This window comes from Vespa crabro, chromosome 1 (genome assembly GCF_910589235.1).
Source record: "Vespa crabro chromosome 1, iyVesCrab1.2, whole genome shotgun sequence".
Lineage (NCBI taxonomy): Eukaryota > Metazoa > Arthropoda > Insecta > Hymenoptera > Vespidae > Vespa > Vespa crabro.
This window is the reverse complement of record NC_060955.1, coordinates 8580145-8597797: the sequence shown is the minus strand read 5'-3', so window position 1 is coordinate 8597797 and position 17653 is coordinate 8580145. Positions and strand designations below refer to the sequence as shown.

The 17653-nt window shown below is 28.1% G+C and overlaps 4 protein-coding genes and 2 long non-coding RNA genes across 16 annotated transcripts in view; 2 read left to right on the top strand and 4 right to left on the bottom strand.

Annotated features, from left to right (window-relative positions):
- Window positions 1-1060: 1060 nt before the first annotated feature.
- LOC124432688 (venom acid phosphatase Acph-1-like) lies at window positions 1061-3201 on the bottom strand. The gene is made up of 6 exons (XM_046981784.1): window positions 2904-3201; window positions 2644-2760; window positions 2331-2544; window positions 1997-2199; window positions 1591-1932; window positions 1061-1373 (listed from the first exon to the last, which is right to left on the bottom strand). Exons 1-6 carry the CDS (start codon window positions 2982-2984, stop codon window positions 1119-1121), a joined length of 1212 nt encoding a protein of 403 aa, XP_046837740.1. The 5' UTR covers window positions 2985-3201; the 3' UTR covers window positions 1061-1118.
- A 271-nt stretch (window positions 3202-3472) lies between these two features.
- LOC124432687 (venom acid phosphatase Acph-1-like) lies at window positions 3473-8413 on the top strand. 9 transcript variants are annotated; one of them, XM_046981774.1, is made up of 8 exons: window positions 3474-3612; window positions 5060-5295; window positions 6199-6322; window positions 6483-6593; window positions 6687-6952; window positions 7062-7345; window positions 7424-7632; window positions 7786-8413. In XM_046981774.1, exons 3-8 carry the CDS (start codon window positions 6209-6211, stop codon window positions 8017-8019), a joined length of 1218 nt encoding a protein of 405 aa, XP_046837730.1. In that variant the 5' UTR covers window positions 3474-3612; window positions 5060-5295; window positions 6199-6208; the 3' UTR covers window positions 8020-8413. The 9 variants fall into 9 exon arrangements, with proteins under 9 accessions (XP_046837732.1, XP_046837730.1, XP_046837731.1 ...); XM_046981775.1 differs by having other exon boundaries at window positions 3497-3612; window positions 5073-5295; XM_046981777.1 differs by lacking the exon at window positions 3474-3612 and adding an exon at window positions 4472-4865 and having other exon boundaries at window positions 5073-5295.
- On the bottom strand, window positions 5439-9330 carry LOC124432692. Its single transcript, XR_006944360.1, has 3 exons — window positions 9088-9330; window positions 6766-6973; window positions 5439-5893 (listed from the first exon to the last, which is right to left on the bottom strand). It is a non-coding gene; the product is annotated as an uncharacterized LOC124432692 (long non-coding RNA).
- LOC124432690 lies at window positions 8260-8611 on the bottom strand. The gene is made up of 2 exons (XR_006944358.1): window positions 8470-8611; window positions 8260-8375 (listed from the first exon to the last, which is right to left on the bottom strand). It is a non-coding gene; the product is annotated as an uncharacterized LOC124432690 (long non-coding RNA).
- Window positions 8541-14811, top strand: LOC124432686 (protein HIRA homolog). Of its 2 annotated transcripts, XM_046981773.1 has the most exons (13): window positions 8541-8670; window positions 9703-9863; window positions 9941-10003; window positions 10082-10192; window positions 10267-10865; window positions 10974-11255; window positions 11321-11583; window positions 11659-12211; window positions 12303-12492; window positions 12567-12851; window positions 12937-13034; window positions 13106-13230; window positions 14620-14811. In XM_046981773.1, the coding sequence occupies exons 2-12, from the start codon at window positions 9827-9829 to the stop codon at window positions 13226-13228; spliced, it is 2604 nt and encodes an 867-aa protein (XP_046837729.1). In that variant the 5' UTR covers window positions 8541-8670; window positions 9703-9826; the 3' UTR covers window positions 13229-13230; window positions 14620-14811. The 2 variants fall into 2 exon arrangements, with proteins under 2 accessions (XP_046837729.1, XP_046837727.1); XM_046981771.1 differs by lacking the exon at window positions 8541-8670 and having other exon boundaries at window positions 9604-9863.
- LOC124432685 (nuclear anchorage protein 1-like) overlaps window positions 13646-17653 on the bottom strand; it is a 31509-nt gene continuing 27501 nt past the window's right edge. For both annotated transcript variants that reach the window (XM_046981769.1, XM_046981770.1), the window contains exons 12-17: window positions 17374-17558; window positions 17192-17230; window positions 16590-17096; window positions 15769-16012; window positions 14969-15024; window positions 13646-14831 (exon numbers count right to left, since the gene is read on the bottom strand). In XM_046981769.1, coding sequence (XP_046837725.1) covers window positions 14612-14831; window positions 14969-15024; window positions 15769-16012; window positions 16590-17096; window positions 17192-17230; window positions 17374-17558 — 1251 coding nt within the window. In that variant the 3' untranslated portion in view covers window positions 13646-14611. The remainder of the gene's footprint in view (window positions 14832-14968; window positions 15025-15768; window positions 16013-16589; window positions 17097-17191; window positions 17231-17373; window positions 17559-17653) is intronic.

Here is a 17653-nt window from a genome sequence, read left to right as displayed (position 1 = left end):
ATTCCGTTGTTATTTCTAATAGTATTAATGAAGAAATATGCAACAAATATCTACAGAAAAAACGGAAATTAGAAATAGAAGATATATCGAGAAAAAAGTCAAAGTATACAAAAGGAAATATTTCGACTAGATGGGTAAATTTTACTCTTAGAAGATTGGAAACAAATGATATTGTCATAAAATCAATACAAATAATTTTAAGGGTTTTCAAAAATGAGAACATAGTTAAAGAATATTTGAAACGAAAATATTGGATTGATACATTAGAAAAGGAAGCTCTAGATGCAATATTAAATTTCTCAAATATTTTTAGATTAGAAATGAAATCTGATGTATGTGGTCGTGTAGTTTTACAAGCAATACAAGATATATTAGAGCAAATATATCAAGTTACAAATTTTAATAAAGTAAATTAAACATAATTTATATTCTTATCACATGGATTTCTTTTTTGTAAATAATCAGTAAATGTGTAATTTATTCTTTCAGGCAACATTACAAATATATCATATATCTATTATTTTAGAATTTTGTAATTCTCCATATATTTGTAATGAAATCATTGATTTTCTTATTAAAAAATTAGATGATGTTCAAATTACTTTAAAGAATATATTTAAGAAAAGATCATATGGTATTCATAATGCAATTAATATAGTACATCTTATTTTATATGCTTTAAGTATTTGTTTGCAAAAATATACAATTATCATTCGTAGTAACAAAAACAATACTGAACACAATATTATACCATCAGTAACAAGTCTTTGGCTCAAGCAATGGAACATAGATCAAGTTTGTGATGAGAAGACAAAAGAACAGAAAAACATAAAAAAATGGGCAAATAGTTTAGAAGCTTTTACAATGACTTACATAAATGATATTCCATTATTAGCAAAAAAATCACGACAACTATATCTCATATTGGTTACATAATATATTTATTATTTTTGTACAGATGTGAATTTAATAATAAGAAATATATAGTAAATAAATTATTGAAAGAATTTCATTTTGTTATATTGTTCAAAAATAAGAAAAATGGGACTTATTATATATATTTGACTTATTTAAAATATGATTTATATTATATTTAGATACATGTATGTTTTATAAAATTATTTATACATCATACTTACTAAAATTAACAGTAATATAATATTTATCCATTTATGGAAGTTGAGATTACTGGCATTATTTTCTGAAGTTATATCTGTATGTAAAGAATCATTTGTCCATTGGCATAACAATTCTTCATTGACTGGTATAGTATTAAAGACAATTTTTGAAAATATGTCTAAAGGACAAATTATAGAACACTGTGGAAGGGTCAGAAAAATATTTTCTTTATGAATACCCGTATAATAATTTATCTGAAACAAAGATATATTTTTTAACAATAAAATAGTTTCAGAATAATTTATGTTGTAAGTAAAAATTGAGGTTACACTTTTAAAAGTATTATATTTTACTAGCTTTGTCCATTAACATAATTCTGTGATTTTTAAATTATTTTTGTTCCCAAATTGATTATTGAATTTTTTATATAAAATATACTAATAATATGTTAAACAAACAAAATATTCTCACCTTTATTCCATATTTAGATGTAACATTGTTAAAATACAGTTCGAAAATAAGCGAAGTTGCTTCAGATGGTATATGTGGTGACCATAGATTCATTGCTTTTAAAATTCCCACAACATTTCTATCATCACCGCTATACATCATAATCTTTCTATCTTCCGTTATATTTCCTTGAATATATTTTAATGCGTTTATGATAATTTCTTTTAAAAATGTCCCGCCATTGAGTTGTTTTTGAATAGTTGTTTTTGATAGTAAATCATATTGCAATAACATTACGTTATACATTTCTCCATCCGGAAATGTTTCATTTGCCCAATGTGGTATCGATAAATTATAGGCAACCTATAATTAATTTGTTTATTATTTATTATTGTTATATTTTAAATAGGTATATTATAGATCTTACTTTTGTTTTTAAAATATTGTATAAATATTCAATGTCAGATGGTTTAGTTATTTTTGTGCCTGTATGATTGGAAACGTAATAGAATAAAGGTGTATGATGCAATATTATTTTTTGCATTTCCTTTTCTGCTTTTAGTTCTTCTATTTTAAAACGTGGACAGTAAGTGCCTAAGAACAATGTATCTTCCTCTATCCTTGTATATTCTACAGATATTATTATATTTTTAGATTGATATATATGTGTATATATATATATATATATATAAAGAGAGAGAGAGAGAGAGAGAGCGAATAAAAAGATTTTGTTTATATTTACGTAATTATCTTTTACAAACCAAAGGGTACTGGTTGCCAATTCAAATCATTGTTCCATTTTTGTAATTCCGATGGTGGCCAAAGTGCAGCATTAACAAGTTCTGCTGATATTTGTGACAACGGAAATTCTGTAGTACGCATTTTCATGATTTTGCTTGTATAGACGTCACCTAAGAATTTGTCGTACCTTCGACGTAAATATGCCCCGAGGTTGTACATATTCATTTTACCAATCTATTAACATTTAATTAGTGTAATCTTTATATTTAGCATTATCTATAAAGTAGAATGCAGTATTTTTATATAACTAGTTTCCGATGACGAAAATCTCACCTTGGGTATATCCTTCGTCATTGAATTAATATAATGGTATGGAAAATTATTAGACAGTAGTGTCATGTTATTTCTCATAATATCTTGATATGGTACATATTGTTTGTGCATAAAGATCTGAAGCATAATATATATATATACAATATATATATATATATATATATGTATGTATGTATGTATTGTATATATATATATACAATATATATATATATATGTATGTATGTATGTATAATGTAAAAATTAAACAAAAATTGTCTTACAATTTGTAAAAGTTTTAATTCCTCAATTCCAAGAGCAAACGTTAACGAAATAAAGAATATAAATAAGGGCTTCATATCCATGTTAAATCTTCTTTATTCACGTTTGATATATAAATAAATAGAAATTTGAATTGCATTAAGAAGCGTAATTTTATCTTCACAATACACAATTTCTACGTTTTGAATTTTATCCGTAAGCATATCCGACAAAATGGTTCATTTAAAGTGGAGCATGTAGATTGCTTCCAAACACGATAAGAATTAAATGACGTGAGAGCGTCTTTTCTTGACACAGTAGTTTCTTTTACTCCGTGTAACTACAATTATCATCGAATGAGATCTCTTTCTCATTATAAAGAAGGGGAAGACTGATAATCTTTTGACTAATAAAACCACCTCGTCAAAATAAATTAGAGACTATTATGTTTCAGCTAAGAGTATCGCATTATCAAGTTAAAAATTTTGTTAAGAATTTATGTACCTACATTGTATCGACAAGTAAACAAGGATTTAATATATATGTGAAATATTTTTTTGTGATAAGTGTGTTTATTGATATAAAATGAATAAAATAATATTTATTTTAAATTAAGGTTTATTTGCATCATGTTACAACTTGCATCAAATCGAAATCGAATCATTGAAATGCCAATGACAATTATTGATGAAAGTTGATAAAAGAATTAGAAAAGAAATATTTTATTGAAAGGTAAGTTGATACAACTTTTTTTCTAATTTTTTCTTCAATTTTTATCCTTTTTATTGTCTGTTCCATTTCGAATATTTGTATCTATTCTTTTATTTAGTTTTTTAAAGCTTCCATCTACTCTTTTCTATTCTAGCATTAAAATCACCATTCATTAGCTATTTTATAACTTTTATATATGTAATTCTTAATCTTTTCATTTTAAATTGCTCCTTCGTTTTCTATAATTTAACTTATTTATGTTTATGTGACGCAACGCTTTGTACTTAAATAATTCATTCGATTTTCTTATCTCGCATAACAGTTTAACTATCTTTCTATTATATGATAGTTTAGTTCCAACTATCGAGTTTTAAATTACCATCGAGCACTCACGGAAAAAAAGATGCATATAATAGTGTGCATTATTTTTCTTCTAAGAAAATGATAAAATGATATTTAATGAGAGGAAAAATTGTGAATTGATGCAAATATCGAGTTATCTGTTAAAAATAATCTCGTAATAGATCCTGTAATAAAAATGATATTTCATTATTTAATCAAGTGCGATTTAAGTCATGAAATTTTAATGAGGTAGATAACAGAATTTTTGTCGGTATACTTTCTTTATGTCGTTATCATTGGTATGTATAACATGGAATTACTTATATGTTAGTAAATTCGAAAAGACTAGAATAATGCAATGTCAGTGATAAACAGTGTTATCTCTTATTTGTGAGGTTTTTATAGAAAATTTCTATATTTTTTCTTTTTATATAATGGAAAAAAGAAATTGCAATAAGTAATTCACAGTGTTTATTTATAACAAATAATTTTTTTTTCTTAAAAATTTATTTTTCAAGTATTTTATTTTCATACCGATTATAAATAAACGTAGAATTATTAGGTAATCACGATCGTGCTATCGTAATTTTGAAATTGAAATAATTTAGTATACCCGCACATGTTCGATGTAGCATTGTCCTACAATTTACAATGATAATCGTTCGGTAACTTGATTAATTCTATGTCGCTCGCGATAAGTCTTAAATAAATCTACGAGTTCTCATTAATACCCGCAGGAGAAGTCCCGGATGATTTTGAACTAACCACTTGAGCGAATCGTTTCTAATCAATGAGTTGTATATTTTAACGCGTATTATTAATTTTTGTATTTCAATAGATTGAAAATTCATTAATGTTGTGAAAAAAAGAAATGAATACATTTTGATATATTATACAAGAAAACAGAACGTGAGACGAGAACGTAATTTATAGTAGGTAAAATTCATCGATGTAATTTTGATTATCATTCATTTTGGAACGAGTAGATTTATTAATTTATTATAATAGACCGAGAATTAAAAGGAAATATATCATATTTTCGACAAGATCGTAAATTGTTAACATTCTATAACTACTATTAATCGTCGTTTCAAATGTTTTGATCTTCGCATTATGTCGGTAATAGTATCTATTTGCAGATAATAAATGGCAGTACTTTATCGTAAAGCACAGGATATCGTTTTTATTCGAAGGGATTATATAGACGTTATACATTTTAAAGTTCGTACTTCATTAATTCTAACAACTGCTGGCAGTTGCCCTAAAGCGGTACGAGCTTCTTTGAAAAAAGTTATATTAGAAAAAACTTCGATGATTTCATCTCTGCTTAATGTCAAAACTCAAAGGAGAAAGCTGATACTTGTGAGTAGTTTTAATCCTAGATAAAATAAATCGTTTACTTGGAAATGTTCGCAGAAATTAAGTTGTTTTTTTGCTTTTTAAAATAACAGCTATAAAAAAATTGATCATTAGTAAGTAATGATAAGATAAAATACAGTATATTGTTAGATTTTACATTTGTAGATAAACATTATTTATTATTTCGAAAAAAACATTGTTATAATAGAATTCTTTCTTCTTCAAGAAACAGTTCTCGTATAATCGGCATCGCGTATCTTTATTTTTATATTAATAAATAAGGTATATTATTTCAATATTAACGATTTCATTTAGACGTTTCTATCTATTTTTTTCACATAAGATTAAATTCGATCGCTTGATATCAATTTATTCCTATCAGATGTTAATATAAACGTGTAACAAGCCTTAATCATGAATGTCTTCTTAATCATAATTTATTACAATTTATTGAGCTTGTTAATGTGTTTAAAGAATGTAATTAATCAATCGTAATCTACGTGTACGATGTACGTGAATGTATTCTCGTCTGCATTATCCCTTATGCCATTATATTGAAGTTTTGCATAAACATATCGAATATACATAAATTAACAGTTTGCTGGAAATAAATTAAAGACATGAAACAAGTAAGTATGCAGATATAAAAGGTAGGTCTGGGTTCTTCGTAAAAGTGAAAAATTTTAAGGGAAAAATAAGTATTATATTTTTATCATGAATGTTTCTTTGCATAAATTACTTTCATTAAAAAATTAAATTATTTCATATTTCGTATTACTGCAATTTTTACTTCGTTTTTCAATAGAAATAATGTAAATAATTGTTTCTTTTTTATGTTTAACATGGCACTAATAATACAGAAAAATTTTTAAGTTATAATTATTAAATATTCATACTTTGTTTCAGATTTAACAAAATGATCTCAAGTCAATATTTTTGTAGATACTCGATCGTTTTACTTATTTGTGTAATTCTGACACTTGCGTATGCACAGGAAGAACAAAATTTGGAGTTAAAATTATTGAACGTGGTAAGAAGAATATTTTTTATATTTTTATTTTTAAAATTTACTAATTCCAATCATACACACATGCGCGTGCGTGCGCTCATGAATATATATATATATATATATATATATATATAATTGTTTATTTATAACTGACTCAACTTATATAATTTATATTTAATAGGTATTTAGGCACGGAGATCGAACGCCTGATGACAATAAATTGGAAAGATATCCAAATGATCCCTATTTAAATTATGACTTCTATCCAATGGGCAGAGGACAGTTAACAAATGTACATTAGTTGTTTCTTATTAATTATTTTTTTGTAACGATCATACTTTAATTAATTTCATTGTTCTCTCAAAAAAATTTATATAACTTTTAGAATGGTATAGTACGAGAATTTAAATTAGGAGAATTTCTTAGAAAAAGATATGATAACTATCTTGGTAAGATATACATACCAAGTAAAGTCAAAGCTCGTAGTTCGAATTACAAAAGAACGAAAGCATCCTTACAACTCGTTCTCGCAGGACTCTTCCCACCTAAAGGTATTCAAATATGGAATCCTCAATTGGAATGGCAACCGATTCCTTTGGAGTACGTTCCAAAAGTCAATGATAATCTTTTCCTTAGTGATGAGTGTCCTCGGTAATTATTACTTTTTCTCGTCTATCAAAATCGATTGAAATCAATTATTTCATTTTTATATTTACATTCGTTATTACAAATATAAAAATATACAATTCCTCGATTGCAGATATTTGGAAGAATATGACAGAGTTTTAGAATTACCCGAATATAAAAAAGAATTTGCTGAATTTGAAGACTTAGCCATAGAACTCACAAAATCAACTGGAAAAAATATTACTACTACTTTAAATATGGCCAATCTGTATCATAGTCTAATGGCAGTATATTCTATGAATCTTCCTTTACCTGCATGGACAAAATCGGTATTTCCATATGGTAGACTTTATAATGCCACTCTTTTTGCTTATAAAACAAGCAATTACAATAAATTATTAAGACAAATTTATGGAGGTATAAAATTTAATGATAACTTAATATCATGTATTTACACACATATAACATGAATCTTATTAAATTATTTTGTTATAGGAGCCATACTTAAAAAATTTGTAGAGAACATGATGGAATATGTGAATGGTACTTTGAAAACAGAGAGGAAATTGTTTCTATATAGTGGTCATGAAACAAATATTGCTAGTTTATTATATACTTTGAATGCATATACACCACATGTTCCTGCATATTCTAGTAGTATTATTATGGAACTTTTGTACAAGGAAGGCATATATTATGTCAAAGTATGTTAATTAAACTATATTATTATTTTAATTCAATTTTTTATGCACTGTATATCATATCTTTTTTTTTGGTGCTTTAAAATGTATATAAAACAGTGAATTATATATCATACGTCTTCTATAATTTACAAGTTTAATTTATTTTATTTATAGGTATTGCATTATTTGGGAATTCCGCCAGAACTTGAAGTAGTTCAACTTCCAGGTTGTGAGATCATATGTCCATTAAATAAATTTTTACAATTAATAATTAATGATATACCTTCAGACGAAGATATGGTTTGTGACAAAACAACAACTGCAGATTATGCGGATCAAAAATATAATTCTAATAAGAGTACAAATTTATACAATATCATAGAGAATTATATAAATAATAAAATATAATGATTCTATATTATTTAAACAAATCTAACAATATATATACAGTAGAAAATATTTGGAATCGTTTGAAAATTAGATTTGTTTTTATAAATAAAAATTTCTTTTTATTTCTATTCTTGGTTTATATAAATTTTCCTTTGATAAAATTTTTATCTTTTTAGAATCGCTGAATTTATTACAATCATGATAAATAAACTAAAACGTATTGCGATTTTTTAAATTCTAAAATAAGCATACATTATCTATTTTTTAAAAGTTTATTTAAGAAGATAATTTATGTATCTTCAATTACACATATAATTAACGGATACATATACAGAGTGCCCGACTGTATATGAGAAGTACAGCAAGGATGGATTCTATGTATTAAAATAATAAAACAGTTCATATAAAAATATACTGATGTGAACTTATTTTCGAGTTATAGTTTGTTCTGAATAGCTGTTTATGTACCTTCAGTGAAATTGCTTGAAGTGAGCATTTCCAGTTTCAATCAGGCGTGAATATGTCTTATCATCGATTGTCGAATGTGCTGGAATAGCCCAGATGTCTGAATTTCAAAGCAGTCTTAATCGATATGTTGGCGAAGTATTTCAAAATCTCTGTTGCCATATTAAAAGAAAAAAGGGAGAAAATCAGATGATAATGGAAAAAGTAATAGTAGTTATTAGAGTTAAGTTAGGTTATAGACGTGACGACGTATCATAAGGCATAACTTATATCACGTGACGTAATATAGTGGCAATAGGAGTAATGTGATGTATGATATTCCTTCATAAGGAAATTCTTCTGGCAAATATGTTCTATATTAACTGAAGTCTTGTAAATTACCGTTTTTAACGAAACAAATTGTCTCGAAAATAAGATTACATCGGGCATATGTTTATATAAACTTTTTTCTTATTTTAATGTGTAGAATCCACAACTGTGTATTTTCCACATACAACCGGACAACCTGTATATATTATAATATATACAGATTGTCCCAAAAGATTTTACCTAATTTCGGAAACGTATCGGAGAAGTTCCGTAGAATAAATTTTTAATAGGGATTAATAGCGTCCAACTTACCGATGCTACAGGGTCTTGAAGTTGGCCGTCCGATTTATTTATCATACAATTCATCAAATAATCTACTTAGTCTTTATTAGGTTTAAATACAATGAAATTACTCTGAAATAATCTAACACATTTTTATCATTTTTATTTTTATTTAAAATTTATTTTTAATTGCTATTAAACAGTTGTTCCATGAGATTCCCTTGATATATTCTTGAATTATTAGTCAAAGCTTTTGAGACCTATATATAGTGAAGATGAAGTTAACTATATATATTCTCATATAATGAATATTTAGTATATATATAGAATAAATATTTCTGAATAATATATTCATAATAAATATATACAGATTATTTTACTTATTTTTAGATAATTAAGAATCGCAAAAGTTTAAAATCATAAATTAAAATTAAAAAAAAACAAATTGTTTTATCATATATCGGTAAAGATGGCAGCACTACTGGTAAAGTAGTTCAGGAAGAATTATTAATAATTTTTATCCCCTACATTCTAGCTTAAGTAACATCAGGCAGTTTTAACGAAATTTCATCTATCATTTACATTTTTTTTTTATGGTTGTGTTGTTTTAGCGTTTGCGTTTACAGTGAATCTTATTAATTCCAGGTTATGTTTCATCAAACTTTTGAATTCATGAGGGAAACATGTCTTTTACCAACATTAAAATGATTCAGATTTACATATTGTAATATAATCGGCATTCTTATAATAGTTTATTTAATACAAGAAGATGAAATTAGTTAAACCTAACTGGGTCACACACGATGGTTTGTTATATTTAATTGTTTATCTTAATGTAGTGTTAAATGAATTAAATTTACAAACGTTTCTGAATATCTTTTAGGATATTCAATATTTTCCGTTGACATACACCCTGATGGGAAAAGATTTGCTACTGGAGGTCAAGGTATGCTCTAATAATTGCTTAATTTATTATTTTAATTATTGTACAATATTATATTATAAATAATATTACTATTTTTAGGTGGTGATTCTGGAAGAGTTGTTATATGGAATATGGAACCTGTAGTGAATGAAGCTGCTGAATTGGATCAAAATGTACCAAAAATATTATGTCAACTAGATAATCATCTTGGTATAAATTTATAAGCATTAAAAATTATTTAAATTCAATTTTGACTGCAATGATTAGTCTTTTCTTCTTTTTAGCATGTGTAAATTGTGTCAGATGGAGTAATAATGGTTTATTAGCATCTGGTGGTGTAGACAAACTTATTATGATATGGAGACTCTCCGGTGGTTCTGGTGGAAGTACTATATTTGGAGGAAAAGCAAGTGTAGAAACTTGGCGATGTATAGCTACGTTACGGTCCCATGAAGCCGATGTTTTAGATCTTGCATGGGCTCCACATAGTCCATGGCTGGCTTCAGCTTCTGTAGATAATAGTGTAATTGTATGGGATGCATCCAAATTTCCTGCTATTGTAGCTGTTCTAAAAGGTCATACAGGCTTCGTGAAAGGCATTACTTGGGATCCAGTTGGAAAATACTTAGCATCACAATCTGATGACAAAACATTGAGAGTATGGCGTACTACAGACTGGACAGAAGAGGCTTTAATTTCTGAGCCATTTGATGAGTGTGGTGGAACAACCCATGTTTTGAGATTATCCTGGAGTCCAGATGGACAATACTTGGTATCGGCACATGCGATGAACGGTGGTGGACCTACAGCACAAATAATTGAAAGAGATGGATGGACACAAGATAAGGATTTTGTTGGTCATAGGAAAGCAGTTACTTGTGTCGTATGTAATTTAATTACATTATTCTATAAGCTCTTTATCAATTAAGTGACATTTCAATGTATAATATATATCTGAAATGGGAAAACAATTTTTTTACATATTTTACAGAGATTTAATGGAAATATTTTACAAAAGAAACAGTCAGGTTCTTCTAAACCGCAACAATATTGTTGTGTTGCTATAGGTTCTCGTGATCGTTCTTTATCGGTATGGCTAACGTCTCTTAAAAGGCCTTTAGTTGTGATACGTGAATTATTTACCCATTCTGTTTTGGACGCAAGTTGGTCTCCTTGTGGTCTCAGACTTGCAGCTTGTTCTTGGGATGGTTCTGTTGTATTTATTGAATTTACTCAACAAGAACTTGGACAACCCTTAGATCCTGCTGAACAAGTATGTTATTTGTTATTATTTTTGTCATATCATTGCTACTTCATATTGTTTATATATGATTACAGAGTAGTCTTCATGAACGTTTATATGGGAAACCATTAGTTCAAGGAGGTTGTATGGTCATGGAAGCTCCAGAACTTTTGAATTTGAAACCACCAGCACCTCCTAGCCAACAGCAAATTCCATCTACAACAAATTCAGTTCCAGTGCCTTTAAATACTTCAAATACACCAGCTAAAGGTCCCATTAACAAACAGATTGAAACTAGAACATCTGATGGTAAAAGAAGAATTACTCCTATGTTCATACCACCACCACCTGATATAATGTAAGTTAATTTTGAATATATATGTGTTTAATCTATGAAATATATTCAACATAAGGTGAAATTAACAAATTTTAGGGATACAGCAATAAATGGTGGAACTACAGTACCAACATTTACAAGCAAATCGCAAACAAAAAGTTCGATTGTAATAGAAAAACGTAACGATGTCGTTACACCTAATGTTACCTCTTCTGTGAATTCTGCTATCATAAATACACCAGCTTCATCACTTACTTTAAAACGACGAGAACAAAGCAGTCCAAAATTACACCATTTGTCACCAAATAAAAAATTAAAAATTTTGTCTGAAAAAGGTGCAGGCCAAATCGTCCTTCCTGCATTGAAACCGTCCAATTCATTATCTCAACAAGCTGGACATCATGCAGTTACAATCAGTAATAGTCAGGGTTTAGCTCATTTACAAGTATTTAGAGGTACAGATTCAGAACCAACGTGGGATCTTTATTTGGGTTATAATGCCGTGGCACTTGCTGCCTCTTCAGCTGTTATAGCTGTTGGTTTAGAAGATGGTAGTCTACATACTTTTCATCCAGTCAAAGGATCTCGATTTGCACCTCCGTTAGCACCACCTGCACCATTAGCAAAAATTCATGCTGTTGGTAATGCGGTAATGTATTTGCACTATATGTTAATGAAAATGTTCATATAGAAAATTATATTTGTATATAGAAAATTATTGTTTTATTTGTTTTTATCAGGTTATGGTTATATCAACCTGCGGTGATGTACGAGTATGGGAAATAGGAAATACATGCAGAATGATAGTATCAACCTCAGCAGCTCATTTAGCAGCACCAGGAACATCAATATTGTCATGTACACTTTATAATGGAATGCCACATTTAGCATTTACTAATGCAAGGGCATATATTTATCACAAAGAAATGGGTATTTTGATATTATCATTCTCTAATCTATGATAAATTGATGTTTTCTATAACAAATATAATTAACTATTTTAGGAACATGGTTGTTAATTGGAGATAGTCATGATCCTGTATGGCGGTGGTCTTCATTTAATGCATTAAGTTCATCTGGTAGTAGAACTCCTCGAGGTCCTTTGTTTTCTCTACAGGAAGGTTTACTAAGAACTGCTGGAAATGTTTTGCCTAATCCTCGATTGGCACATACTGCTCCTAGTATAGTGTCTTATATGGAACAACAGTTATCAGCATCTAAAGCACTTGGCAGTGCACAAGAATATGTTCATTGGATAATGGCATTAGTATCATTTTTATTAACTCAAGGTATATTTCATAGATTAATTATCGCAATGATTGTTTCTGCATATATTATGCAGAATATATAAATAAATTATTGTTTCTCTTTTAGATGGGTTGGAGAAGCGTTTAAGATTAATCTTAGATGATCTTTTGGGTCCAAGTCATACATCAGCATCTAAAAGTTCATCATGGGATCCTATGATTCTAGTATGTCATATTTTTTTATAAGTGTAAAATTAATCAATGAATAAGTAGTAATATAATTGTTTTTCATATAGGGTATAAAAAAGCACAAACTTTTGGGAGATATATTGAATATTGTTGGTGGGCATCTTCGTTGGCAAAGGCTATTTCTTGAGTATACAGAACAATTAATGGCATTAAAAAATCAGAGTACATAAAAGTAAGTGAAATATTAAACAATATATCTTGCAGCATAACTTCTAGCTGATATCACATCAGATACTTTTATATTTTTATGCAATAAATATGCATTTGTACAGTTTTTTTATATTGATGTGATAATTAATGCGATGTGATAATCAGTATAAATTTCTCTATGATAAGGAATAAATGCAATTTTTCATAAATACCAATTTGTGTTTTTCTAATTAGGACTGTTTTTATAAAGTAAGAGAGTTGAATATGTATTTAATTAGATAATCAATTGCAACAAGAAAAAATATTACATTTAAAGAAGAAACAGTTAAACATTATACAAATGAGTAGATTAGATAAATGTAGAACAAATAGGTAAAACTTATAATAGACAATGAAATATGATGTGGGATGACAGCATGAACAAATATTAAACGGAATGAGGATAAATCAGTATTTATATATTTAATTAATTTCTCATTATTCTGTGCGTATTTATCATCACGCATAGTCACAAATTATATATTCTTTATTTTTATGATATAATATCATCTTAAGGTATTATTAAATAATATTTACAAAGTTTCAATACAGTTATGACCAATTGCAATGAAGTAACAAATTTGAATATGTAGTTTCTATATATATTTAACATACTGTCTTTCATATTAGCACCATTATTTATCAAAAATTCTAATATTGTATCAAAATCAGATTTAGACATTTCGTATATCGAATTTGGTATAAACATAAAGTATAAAAATAAAAATTCGACAAATCTTCCTTAATTTATCCTACAACAAATATGCATAATGTAAATAGTCTGCATTTGTGTAATTTATGTAGAAATAATACAAGTATTTCATACACATAGTTCATTTCTTATGTTTCTATTAAATAAAAGAATATTGCATTTTAAAGGAAGCATTATTGCAAAGTAATTGTGTATTCAAAAATCATTCTTGCAATAATAATGTGATGATCTTTATTATCAGTAATATTATTTTTTTAGTTTAGTTTTTATCATAAATACTACCATCGTCAATATTATAAATTACTGACTTCACTTTTAATCCTTTATAAATATTTTATTCAAAATACTATTATGTTACAAATGTTGCAATTTCATTTATTGTTTGTAACATTCTAAAGGATTATAGTTATATAGCCAAAGAATAAATTAAGTCATTGACGACATACGAAAATCATGTGCTATAATATATACAAATTTGTTTGTATTTGAAAACTTTATGTATACACTTTCATATATATATATATATGTTGTATATTCATTTATATTTAAGCATTTCGCGTGTTACAGTCGTTAAATCTTATATTCAATGCTTTTTATCAATGCAGTAGTTTTTACCAATAGACATAAATAAAGTGAAGACATTCTGTTTTTGTTACAAAGGCGGCGGTCCATTTGGATGATAGACCATTAGAGTGAAACTTCGAGCAAGATTGTTAGAGAGCATGCAATTGTAATCTTCTTCTGTTGACGGTATCAATGAAGTTACACCAAGTAGCAACAGCATTAATGCTTGTATTGGAAGAGAAACACGCAAAACTCTTCCTAGAAAACTATATCCTTGTCTTGGTACTATTTGATGTCTTTCATTACCACTGTAACAATTACAGTAAAAACAATGATTATTTTTCATCTAAAACACAAGTTGATGAACAGAAGTATTTTATATGGAAAAATGGCAATCCAAAATTAAATAAACTTGGATTGAACAGGGAAAAGGAAGAGAACATACTCTGTGGCAGCTGTTGTGTGTGGCTGAGAGGACCCAGAGGCAGCTTCATCGAGTAGCTACAATTGAACAAAAGAAAAAACACAAACAATAAGATACTGTGCAAGTGATTACTACTATTATTACATATGGCGCACGTGATAATGGTATAAGCCAATGAGAAAGAACAGGTGCACTTTTTTGTGCTGCAATGTTTGGTTCCCTTTCATCGGATTTCATTGCTCTCGTGCGCTTTAATATAATGTTTTACGTGATTCTTTTTTATATCGTGCAATAATCTACATACGTTAAATGACTAAACATTTAAAAAACAAAAGCAAAGATCACATTACAGCAAGTGACCTAAAAGTATTTATATATGCAATTTTAAATGCTACTATCAATAAATGACTACATTATCGCGCGCGCGCGCGCGTGTGTGTGTGTCTGCTGCTGCTATTTCTCTCTCCCCCCTCCCTCATCCCTTCTCTCTCTCTCTCTCTCTCTCTCTGTCTGTCTGCTGTCTGTCTGTCTGCCTGTCTCTCTTTCTCTCTCTTTCTTTCTCTATGTGTGTGAGTGCGTGCATGTGTATGTATGTATATCGTATGTATGTATGTATATCGTATGTATGTATATATATCGTATGTATGAGTCGTATGTATATATGTACGTATGTATGTATGTATTTATGTACGTACGTACGTATGTATGTGTGTGTGTATATATATGTATGCATGCATGTATGTATGTATGATATATGTATTCATAATTGAAATAAATGTACGTATTTTATTTGTAGATATGCAATTAAGAATTGTACTTACATCACGAGAAAGAGCGGCTAATGAGGAGGACGTAGCAACGAGTCCAATATCACGTGGATCCAATCCTAAAGCTGCTCCTAATTTCAATGAGTAGATGCCTGTCAGTCGACGTAACGATTGTAGTTTTAATCGAAGTTCTTGTAGTCGAGCTCTCACTCCTCCCTGTTCATTTAGTAATTGATTGGCAGATTCTTGGAGAGATAAAACACGCGGTTCACAGCGCTCAAGGTCACTTCGTAATTCCCTTAAAATATATTAAAAAAAAAAAAAACTAATAAAAAAAGGGTCAAAACAAAATTGTAATATTTTTTATGTGGCTACAATTATGAGATTTTTTATATGTACATAAAACATATATAATATATAATATATAATATATAATATATAATATATATTATATGTAATGTATAATATATATCTGCAGAAGAAGATTGCCTATTGTATAGTATCATCTCAATGTATGATAATACCTTATATTTATTTGTATTTTATGTAAAAACAGATCAATCATAAAATGGATTTTCTAAGGAATATATTCATTGTTCCATAGTTTATATATATTAATTTGCATTACGTCAAATATGCATTTGTTTGCAAAATATGTATTAGAATTCAAGTTTAATCATCAATGTATTTATATTTGTGTATTGATATACGTTTCATTTGTATATCTAAGTGATGATTTAAAATTATAATTTATATTTTATACAATTTTTACAGTAATGAATATGTACTAATATCAATGTATAAAATCAATATTATACAATAGAATGTTTATATCAAAAATTCACAATTTAATATTTTATAAGAAATTAACATACCTGAATTTGTTATATTTTGTTTCCAGAATATCGGTAGCTTCGGAGAGATCGATTGGTTCACTTGTCCTAATTACAATTTCTGTTTTTTCGAGCCAACTGAACAACTCTTCGATGATACGATGGAATTGATGATTCGAAATAAGTGCACGCCGCAATTGTTCTTGCCATTTTTCAGCTGATAGACATACTTTGTCCCATCTTGTATTTGCATTAGTTAATCGATTACGTAATTCTGTTGCGCGGCTAGTGTCTTCTGTATGTTCAGCCAAATGAACACCTACAATGTTCAAACTAACGACAATGCTTTTGTGACTGTCAAGGTGCTGAAGAAATTCTCTATGTTCTTGAATAACATATTCCAGGTCCTCGATATTACTTGGTGGCGAGTTTTGTTCACTTTGAGTACCTTCAGCAAATTCTAACCATTTTTCTAGACGCCAGAGATCATTATCCAACTGAGTCCAGTTACGTCGAGAGCAAAGAGGACACGTTAGTCTATCACTATCGCTAAAAATATAATAAACAATCAAATATTTTTCTTTAGGTTATAATCTTTGACGTCTTTTTAACACATTAATATCGTAGTAAGAAATTACACTCACTGATTACATGGGTATGAATAAGCGTCTGTAATGGGAGACCTATTAATAGCAAAATGTCATGTTAATGAATCTTGAGATATGTGCAGTTATTCATGATATATAATGTTAATATAAGCAGTTTTAGAAAGGATTTAATTTTGTACAATTATAAGAGATAAGTTTAATTCATTGTAAAAATGTACCTGAGTTCCCTTATTTGTTGTTCACGTGTTCTAGCGAGTAAAAGAAGAGCTTCGTATCGAGATATCACAGTTTGCACTTCCTCGCTTATTGTTGTTTCTACATTGAATTTTGTATCTTCCATGAGTAAAGTATGGAGATGACGCACTAATTCTATAGATGATTGACAACATCCAATCAATTTTGCCTATTGATTAAAAATGAAAGTTATACATATGTAATTATAAGAAAAGAAAAAGTTTTAATAAAAATTAAAAATATGTAGATTGGAAAATAAAGACT